General features: G+C 42.6%; 1 protein-coding gene and 1 long non-coding RNA gene across 7 annotated transcripts in view; one reads left to right on the plus strand and one right to left on the minus strand.

Annotated features, from left to right (window-relative positions):
* The window catches only part of TMEM108 (transmembrane protein 108), a 331,954-nt gene extending 324,696 nt beyond the window's left edge, over positions 1-7,258 (plus strand). For all 6 annotated transcript variants that reach the window (XM_019508860.1, XM_019508862.1, XM_019508861.1 and 3 more), the window contains 2 exons: positions 5,237-5,391; positions 7,044-7,258. In XM_019508860.1, the coding sequence (XP_019364405.1) occupies positions 5,237-5,391; positions 7,044-7,166 (278 nt within the window). In that variant the 3' untranslated portion in view covers positions 7,167-7,258. The remainder of the gene's footprint in view (positions 1-5,236; positions 5,392-7,043) is intronic.
* LOC109291763 overlaps positions 2,198-10,596 on the minus strand; it is a 13,912-nt gene continuing 5,513 nt past the window's right edge. Inside the window, exon 2 of the long non-coding RNA XR_002095946.1 lies at positions 2,198-3,755. This is a non-coding gene — a long non-coding RNA (uncharacterized LOC109291763). The remainder of the gene's footprint in view (positions 3,756-10,596) is intronic.

Genomic DNA, 10,596 nt, shown 5'->3' on the forward strand with positions numbered 1-10,596 from the left:
GGGGGGGGGGGGGGGGGGGGGGGGGGGAGCCACACTGCAACCGCAGCCAGCCTGTAAACCATGGCCTAGATGTGGGGCTGGAGGAGGTGGGCACTGACCCCTGCCCCTTGGGACCTCCCTAGCCCAGGTCACACTGCTGCAGCAGGAGGTAGAGGTGAGACGGGCTCCATAACTAGACTTAGCTTCCCCCCACTGCAGTCAAGTCACATACCCCCTCCCCACCCGTTCCCTATGGGCGGCTGGCTGCTCTTTGGAGAGACTTGGCCCAGGCCACCACATTGGTGCCCCTACTGCTGCTGCCTGCGATGGAGGGATTAAACCAACCCCCCCCACTTTCCTCTCAGGCTACTGGCATCAGGCCACCATGGCCCTGAGTGGACAGCCCCAGGTGCATAAGTGGAGCCGACTGGTACCCGTGTGGGCCCCCTCCCTGCAATGTAGGAATTAAACCTCACTTCTTCCAAGGCTACCAGGGTCTGGCACAAGCTGCTTCCCCCCTTCCCCTCCAGGCAGACCCCAGTTGCAGGGGTGACTGGTGCCTCCTGAGTTTAGGAAGGCACAATTGCGGACTGTAAACTGCAGACTCGAAGTGGCTGGCCCAGCAAACTACAGACCACTGGCCAGAACACAGGTAAAGCTACCTCCACCCCATGGGCTGGGGGGTGGGCCCAAACCTCAACCAAGGCTGCTGCAGGCCCTGCAGGAGGAGCCTCAGCTTCTCCACCCACCTCTGTGGGCCATGGTTTGCTGTCCTGAGTGGTGCCAAGTCAAAGGCCTATCTCAGGGGAGGCACATGCCCTCCCCTCCTGTGTTCCTGCTACCAGTTGCCTATGCCCAGCTGTGTTACCTGAAGGCCAGGGTGGAGGTTTAAACCCCTCCCCAATCATACTCAGGCCTGCCTGGACCTGACCACACCCATTCCCTCAACTTAATTTCCCTCCAGCTGAGGGCTTGCTCTAGCTCTCCCCAACTTCTGGCCTGAGCCACTGCAGGCATGTGCCTGCATTTCCAGAGTCAAAAGTGAATGTCTGTTCTTTTGCAAACTGGTTCAATCTATGCAGGTTAGACTAACCTGCAAAGATTGAATGAATTCAGGCTCAGGCTTTTTGAAAGTCTGTCCCTAGCTTTGAAGACTGGATGTCTTTCTAAAAATATGCTGTTGTTCAAACAGAAGTTATGGACTTGATGCAAAAACTACTTGGTATAATTTTATGTCCCACATTAATCTTGAGGTCAAACTAGATCATCATCATGGTCCCTCTTCTCACCTTAAAAATTATGAATTGGTTCTTTCCATGTTCTGAAAAGCTTAAGGAATATTTGATTCTACTGCTCCATTGCTATTGTTCTTCCCCATTTCACAGATGGAAAAACAGATACAACACTGAAGTAATTTGCCTCAGGGCCTCAAAATGAAACCATTGTTCATCTCAGGTGTTCTTGGCACATAGTCTTGTGCTCAGATCATTAATATACATTTCTCTGTCCAGGAGGTATGCAAAAGTGCAAAACAACAAAAGGAAAAGGTAGTTAAGCCTTGAACTTCGGATAGGGTTCAAGTGAACTTTGGAGATAAGGCTGGCGTTTCTCTTTATATTATCCGAACGGACTCATTCAAATGTAATGTTGCAGCATTAGTTCAGCAATCCTAGCATCTGGTCCTCCCAAGGGTATCAGATGCATCATAATAAAGACGTATCTGGAGCTGCAGCTTCTGTTTTTTTGCTAAATTGTAATCCTTATTCTTATTTCCTCCTTCCAACATTTCTTAACATGTCCTGTCTAATAGCCTCAGTTATATGCATAAAAAGGTTCCGGGTATTTCTATAAAAGAAGGTACCTGTCTGCTGGGATCATACAATTAATTCATGTATGGAACATTGGATTAGGGCACAACATGAATTCCATTCCAGTTATTACTATTTAGAAAAGTTATTTATGTGAGTCAAGGCTTTGGTTTCCAAATTTGTATAATGGATATAATTATATTTATAACCAGGGTTGTAAAGCACATTTGTACACCTAGATAACAAATATGAATTACTATTGTTATGTGAATTAAAATAAAATACTATACCAATAGTTAACACCGACTGACACCCTGGTTAAAAGAGAGGCTGAGGATGAAGTAAGCAGAGAGACAGAAATCCTTTCTAAACCTGGTTTCTGCTGCTGAAAATTAAGGCACCTTGTAAAGACAGTGGAAGGAATCCTTTATTGGTGCTACACAAGTTAAACCTGATCTGAAGGTTTCTTGATCTATTGGAGTCCATATTCCAAGGGTTTCAGTATAGTAGCTCTACCATGCATTAAGTTCAGAAGCAAAAACATAACTAAGGAAGGAGGAATGATACATTTCATACAGGAAGATCAAATGGTGAAAGGTAGCTCAAGAAACATTTATGATACCAGTTCCTTTTGGAATAAGTACAACCCTGTTTCTAGTCATAATATGATTGCTTTCCAGCTTCTAGAGACAAGCCTGACATTTTGTTGACAATGGCAATACAACTTTATAAAGAGAAACCTTGGATTTTCAAAAGATTACATCTCCCATTGGCTTTACTGGGATTCCTGTAATTATGTCCCCAGGCATCTTTGAAAATACTGTCTGTCTTAGGCATTTAGAGAGAAGACCTGAAACAGTAACACCTAGGAAAATTGAAGGGTAACTATCCGATACACTGCTCTTTACATAACCTAACAGTGGAGAGAACTAAATATTCTGTTTCGTTTTCTGGTCATAGGACTTGTCTACAACTAACTGCTGCCACAAAGCAACTACCACTACCCAGCCACGTACACATTCATGCATTTCTGAGCCTTTGCATGGCTCTACTCAGCAGCTATGCTGCCAGAGCATAAAGTGCATTCTGGGAAGGTACCAGCTGCTGAAGGGACAGTGGCAGCTGGTAGAGGCCCTCCTCCACTTGGCAAAGATGGCGTAACTGGAGGGTTTTGCTGCTGTAGAAGAACTTTGGGTGTAGATGCCCTCAAAGTTTTTCTGGAAATGTTTTGTAGTATAAAAGAGGCCTTAACATGCCTCTAGGACAGATAGAGATAGCTAAGAGTCTCTGACATTCTGTAACTGAACAGAGCAAGTGTCCCATTATTCATCCATTGTGATGACAACAGTTTACTTATGCAGACTTTCCAGATACTTTGATGGGTTTGTCTGCCAATGCGATCACCACCATGAGAGAAAGTTAAGCGATCAGGCTCTAAAGAAATGTATGCTCTCAGAGTAAGGATATTAGCCATAGATACACTGAAGAAACATTAGTCAAAGTGTGCATGACAGTAAGCCTTATAATGGCCTGGTGTTTCATAATGTATAGGCATGAGCTAAGAGATTTTCCTATTATTTTAATATAGAAATTGATACTATAAACTTACCTTTTTCTTTTGAAAAATTGCCTGAAGTCAACCCATTAACAATTTTTCTGTCATAGCTAACTCTGTTATTTTAAACTGAGCTCTAGCCTTACATTCTTGTGTTGACATTTTATGTCAGTAGATGCAAGAAGATGAAATTAGACCCATGGAAAATGGGTAGTTGCAATGTTTGTCAAAACATACAAAGCATATCTGACCTCTCTGCATTATTTCCTTTCCCCTTAGGCTATAATTCTTTTTAAAAAATGAACCAGAGCTAAGAAAAATAACATATTTTTCAATTCCTGAACATTTTTTCTGCCCTTTCCTCTGACCATGGATGTAGACATCATGGAGTACATTTTCACAAGGGTGGGTGTCTGCAAAACAAAGTGGGTATACATCCATGAGAGTGGGTACAGGTACAACTCCCTGCTTGTTGATATAAAACAGATTGTTCAAATATACAAGCAATCAGATTGTGTCTGCACTTTATTTTTACAGGCACATAGTAAGCCTGCAAACAAAGAAGGCTGTGAATCCAACTAAAAACAAAATCTTTGTCTTTGTTTAACATCCACTAGTGAATGGGCCATTGAGAAGAGGGCACATAAGGTGTGTGCCTAGCTTAAATAATATTGTCAAGGTTCTGAAGTTATTTTAAGTGATAAAAATATTAAACCTCCTTGTCCAAATCAGAACAATTTGATTATACTGAGTAGCTCCCAAAAACTCTCAACCATTTTTGCATTAGAAGTGCATGGTATGGAAGCTGATTAAATTGACTCTACTCATAATACAGATTTCATCATCATATATTGTGTATAGTGTTCTGTGTCTTAGCTTGCATTCAACTAGTCTGTCCTCTTTGCCTCAGAACAAGTCCAAAGACTTGAGTTAAGCCAAACAGTTCAGTGCTCAACACATGAATATGTCCCACAGGTTGAGAATAGGAGAGATCAAGATGGCACCAATGCTTAAGGCCCTGGAATATAATTACAGTTGCCACCTACAGAAAATTAATTAGGTGAGTGATCCTTAATCCTAGTAGGCAAATACTACACCATGCTGTAGAGAAAGGTGGCTACAGAGGAAAGAGAAGAGCCTTTCCAATCTGGCCTGAGGGAAAGTTCTACCCAAGCCCCAAAACTGGTATCAGTCTGCTTCTGGCCATGTGAACAAGGCATGCAAGCTGTGCACTGAGTAGGATTCTATGGACCAACTCATAGTATGGGTCTACTCTACTCAGTACCCTGTCTCCAGCTGTGGCTAATCTGATGCTTCACAGAAAAGTGGAAAGAAGCCAAATTATGCCCCAGATAGCAGCTGGCTGAAGCTTGGAGAAGAGGCTTTTGCTGCTGAACACAACGTATTCATGGAATCCATATCTGAGATGAATAGGAAAGATCTGCCCATTTGCCTAGGTATCTAATTTCTGGTTTGCTCAGCCTTTCAGGATCTAAACAATAACCCATAGAACAAGATCTGCACAGTACAGCCTTTATAAACTACTTTACTCTGCTGTTCTGGGGATTTGAGGAAGCTCTGTTTAGGCCTTCCAGTTACATAGCAAAAGGTGTGATTTTGTTGTAAGTTTTAAAGACAACCTCAAAAGAAAAGTAAATATTTCAGATTCTGTTAAGGTCAAAGTATACTCTGCATAGTGCAGATTATAATACAGTTGCTCATAAGCTCATTTTAGTAGCATCTTACTCCACTGACTTTGGTGACAGTCTAAAAAGGGTATTCCAAATCCAAATCTGGCTTTGGCTTTCCTGGGTAAAAAAAAGCAATCAAGCCCGAATCACTGACTGCTTGTCTCACCGAAATAATCACATTCTTGACATGTTTCTGTTAACAGCAGTTCTACTGACAGTATGCTGCATGAGGAGGAAGAAAAAGACGTCTAACCCAGAAAACAACTTAAGCTATTGGAATAATGCTATCACAATGGACTACTTCAACAGGCATGCTGTAGAGTTACCAAGAGAGATCCAGTCCCTTGAAACTTCAGAGGTATCACAGTTGCATGCTAACAAGTCCCAAGACCAGTGTTTCACTAAATAAATATAAATAAAACTTTGGAAACCTTACACATGTCCAAGGAAACACTCTTTCCACCCTGGGACATTTCATCTGGGTCAAAGAATTTCTTGTCCAAATGCCCTGTTGTTGCAATCAGGCTCTCTCCAAAAGCTCTTGCTGTATGCCCCTAAGATTGACCTCTGCAGCTAAGCGGAACAGGATACATTTTTTCCCTTTGGCTTTAGCTTAATTTGGACCTACAAGCCTAAGTGTATCAATTCATCAATGAGAGAAAGTGGTTGCTGTGTTTGTGTTATCTGTGTTCCAGTTACCCCTTACAGAGGTTCATCTTAATCTCTGCAATGTGCCCATATATCATGATGATGGGAACACTAGAAATGAACAATATAAAGGGTGTCTGAGCACCCACTTCTCAGGAGATGCCTCTGGCTTGTTCAGTATAATATTTAGGGGATGTAAGTTCCATATATGTAAAAACTATGATCAGGAAGCATTTACACTGATCAGCACTTAGGTATCTAACTGGTTTTAGTAGGACCAGTCAAACAGGCAGGTGCTCACCAATGTGAGAACTGTTCCAGTTATGCTAGTTAAACTGATGGGCAATGAACTAACTCAGGTTAAAACAGGACCACAACTCTGATCTTAAAAAGCAAAGAGGCAGTTTCCTAACAGTGAGCTCTGTTAGTATGTAGAATAATCTCCTGAAGTAGTAGTAATGGAAACCCTATTATTTAAATAATTTAAACCTGAGCTGAACATACACTTGTAGAATATCCTGCAGGTGGACAGATCCTTAGCTACATGGGCTGAAACCAAAGCTAAGACTCAACTGCAAGACCCTAAAAATCTAACCTCCCCTCTCCCTGGTATATCTATGACCTCTACCTGGCAACTGTGAAGTTATGCAAAAGCATCTAGATGGAGAAATAAGATACGGCAGCCCTCTAAGGAGCACATGATTCTTTCTGAAGTGAAAATAATTTAAAAACCCCATTTATATTGATTTTTTTTCTGCCAGTAAATTGCAGTTTGGGACTCTGTAGTGTCTTATATTATTAAATGCCAGTAGTCAACACCAGGCTACCAGCCACAACATTTTTTCACTCTCATCACCAGTTTCAAGTGAAAAGGGTATACATTGCTGAAGAGCATTATATTGTATATTTGGCATTTTCTAATTGCTTCTAAATGACCTTTTTACAGGTTGGAGGAAGTCTCTTCTTTAACTGACTTGGTAGGAATCACAAATACAGAATTCAGAAATTCTCGTTGCAAAAAAAAAAGGCTGGAATTGTACAAAGTTCTCTCTAATTTAGGGTGCCTCCAATTTAATTTTTGGTGACCAATTTGAGAAAACTGACCTCCTGATTGAGGTCTGTGACCTCTGTAAAACCTGTTTTCTACAATACAGCATCCAGGAATTGCACTGGCCTGTGGAAAAAGGGTTACTTAGCAAAATTAGGGCCCCTTGTGGTTTTATAAGAGCTCTACAGCCTCTTATTAGATAACCATAAATTCCTTTTTATTCCAAAGACATGCACAGCAACACACTGTACTGCACGCTGAGAAGAGATGGCAGCATTGAAACAATTCATATTTTTTTTTATTCTTTCTCCTAGGATCATCTCTCTGAGCCACGCTCCCCAGCCAATGGTGATTACAGAGACAGTGGGATGGTCCTTGTTAACCCCTTCTGTCAGGAAACACTATTTGTAGGACATGAACAAGTGTCTGAAATATGACCCCCAACACATACCTGTGCTTGTATTGCAGTTCCATCTTAATTGTCTCCAAATTATAAATAAATAAATAAATATATATATTATAAATATAACCTTTGTGTAATCCTGAATTATGAGATATGTTTTCAGCCTTTTCTTTTCCTACGAATTGTCAACCTCTTTTTTATAAGTGTGGTACAACTTTACAGAACAAACTGTGGCTTTATAAAATAAAGGTATTTCTAAGCAAAAGACCTGTTGAACTATCATTTACTGAATGCTTATAAAGCAAGTTTCACCAGGTATGGTCAGTTTTGTTGAAGACTACCTGTTTCATACAGCAGGTGCAGTGAAACACTTCACTTTAGATTGGATCATACTGTCTGTCTCACTAGCCATATTTACATCAATCGCATCTGGATTCAGCTAAGGAATTCCCACAGTTATATGAGACCAGAAGGAAATGTGATGACTCAGGGCAGCTGCTCCAAAAATATGATAGGAATTTAGCAGAGGAAAAGGGCTAAAACAAGAAAAGCCTAAGCACATTTGGCCTTACCTGAACTTAGTCTTTCTCTGTTAGTTTAAACTAGTACTGGCTTCCCCCAGATCTCACCATTCTGAATTGGACATGCATAGCTTGCATGTCCTCTGCAGTTTTCCCCAACTCTTAGTCAGGCTGCTTTCATGAGAACTCTGTTTTAGTGTACCCCCACAATCTTCTCCCAGCTCTGGCTTTTTGTCAGATGCAGTTCAGGGAAGTGCATTTGTGAGATATTAACACCTGTGTGGTCATGCTGAGGACTGACAGCTGCTCTTTTCTGAAACAGCTGACTGCAGCAGCAAGGCCTTGCAAAGATTAACCCTTTGGTAGTCACTGGGTGCATCTACACATTCATTAATGCACAGTAGTTACTGTGCATTTAGTTTAGTACTTGCTTAATGAAGTACTAACTAAACATGCAGTAACTCACACTACTGCGCAGTAGCACCAGCGCACTTTTTTTTTTTGTGATGCTTACTGTGCAGTAGCCTAATGACACTGCGCAGTAGCATATGAGTGCAATTTTTTACCAGCACACTACTGCACAGTGTTACTAGGCTACTGCGCAGTAAGTGTCTCATGTAAATGAAGCCCACTATGGACTAACCCCACAAAATGATTGGGGTGTGGAAGTGCTTGGTATTATAGTGCCTAACTTTTACTCTCCTTTCTACCATAATGGAATCCACTGCCTTAAGTTAGGGACCTGGCTTCCAATACAATATCTGCAAAGAGGTAGGTTCCTAGAAAGTGGGATTGATTACAGCTAGCTGGCTGAGCGTGCATACATAGTACAACAAAGCTCTTTCCTGCTTCTGCCACATCTTATGTGTGTATTGGGTTTGGTCTTATTAATGGATATACTGTTTGTTTCAGTAGAGTGAGATATGTGAGCTCTCAGCTGTACCACACCTGTGCTGGACCAACACAGCATGCTGACACTAGCAGCCCCTGAGCATTAAGGGATTGGCTTGCAAATCTGGCAGCAGTCCACTGCAGGTGCCCAGAACTGCCTTAGACTAGTCAGGGCTAAGCATGCCTCTCTCATGACTAAGCCTGATTAGAATCTGCAAGCCAGACATTCCTCTGCCTGTGTCTCTTGAAGGGACTAGATCTGGCAGGCATTTGCAGAGCACCTACTGAATACAGGTCCACAAGGGATAAGTTTCCTTTTTACACAACAGTCCAGTGGGTAGGACACTCCCTTGAGAAGTGGGAGTCCTGGGTTCTGGCTCCTTCTCCAAGGACTGTTTATGTATTTTATATGAAACAGTCCATTAAATCAGAACTCAAGAGTATCTCCTCTCAGGCAAGCAGCGCTGGCCTAAGGAAAATGGTGCCCTGGGTGAACTTGTATTTTACCCCAAATGCCCCTGCACTTTCCACCCATGTCAACAGCACTGCTGCAGGCAGGCAGGGCCATGTGGCGCAGTCTGTCAGGGAGGCAGAGTGGCATAGTGTGCCAGATAGGCAGGCGGGCAGGCACCGCTGCTGCCACCTGCAGTGCTCTGGACCGGCTTCTGCTGCCTGGGGTGGGGAGCAGCTGGGGCAGGGCAGTGCAGGAAGAGAGTGCTGCTGTGAGTGCATGCTCTGTGTGCGCGTGGGATACACCCCTAACCATAGCACCCTGGGTGGATACCCACGTTGCCCACCCATAAGGCTGGCTCTGTGGGCATGTGTCCTAATCACAAAGTCAGACTCCTTCTTGTCCCCTCTTGTGGCCCAGTGAATTGTCAGTTGTTTCCTACAGAAAGGAAAAGCATCAACACAAGAGTCGAGACTACTCCACCCCAGAAAAGTGCACATCCTGATAGCTACAGCATTTTCCTGGGATGAGACAAATGTGGGGTTGAACCCCCTCAGGCATAGATCAAAATTTAATTTGGGTCTCCTACAACCTGAGCAGGTGCTTCAACTACTAAATAAAAGGGTGGCACACCTGCTCCTTCTGGGGCCGCATGCTTTGAGAGAAAAATGCTGGCTGCATATTTTTGGTAGCAACAAGGTAGGTAGCAAGCTCCAGAAGAGGCTGTGAAGTGGCTGGAGGTGCCCAAGTCCCAGAGGGGGGCAGAATTTACTGTGCACCTCTATCTACACAGCATCTCCTCTGGGCTAGCTTAGGTGTCCCCCTGCTCAGTGTGCTGGCTGTTGCAGATCCCATTCTGAGGCCATATATAGGAAGTTTAGGTATGTCATTCAGGACTGAAGATTCTGCTCCTAAATATCAGGTGAACATCACTACACACAGGTTCTTGTATGGATCTAGACCCAGTTGCCTACTCTTTCACAACCAGAAGTCATGCTGAAGCCTAGTGATAACATTTTTGCCCACATGATAAGCATGACAGTGGGTTCTAAGTATCAACTGATATGTGGCATGTCTTGAGATATTATACACATTATGGTGATACCACACATTTGTGGAAATCAGCAGCTCAGTCACTGCGTGGTTTAATCAGTCACTCCAGTCTTCCAGAGTTTTTTAATCTGTTCTCTAGCAACAGTATGTTTTTCTTTTCACTGAGATTATGATGTTCCTTGAATCACTCATCACTTCCTGTTCCCTATCTTTAATGAGACTCTTTCCTTCCTTAGAAACTGAGATGCTGTTTCAAACCCAACTGTTTCTCCTCTACAACCTTTTAGCAACAAAGTCACTCAACATTCTGTACATTTTTTAATCCTACCCGTTCAAGTAGTTGACTATGTGCTATAATGGCACTAAAACGTAAGCCTCCTATAAAATGTGCCTATAAATCTCAGTAGCCAAATAAATTAAACATGGTGGTAGTCGATAAAGCACAACCTATCAGGAAATATTAAGAAATAATAGAGAATAGTATGGAAAATGTAATGCCTTAATCTAAATCAAGGTCGTTCCATCCTTGAGCAGCCTAATACAGCTAT

This window comes from Gavialis gangeticus, unplaced genomic scaffold (genome assembly GCF_001723915.1).
Source record: "Gavialis gangeticus isolate Ggan-Ray unplaced genomic scaffold, GavGan_comp1, whole genome shotgun sequence".
In the NCBI taxonomy this organism is placed as follows: Eukaryota; Metazoa; Chordata; order Crocodylia; family Gavialidae; genus Gavialis; species Gavialis gangeticus.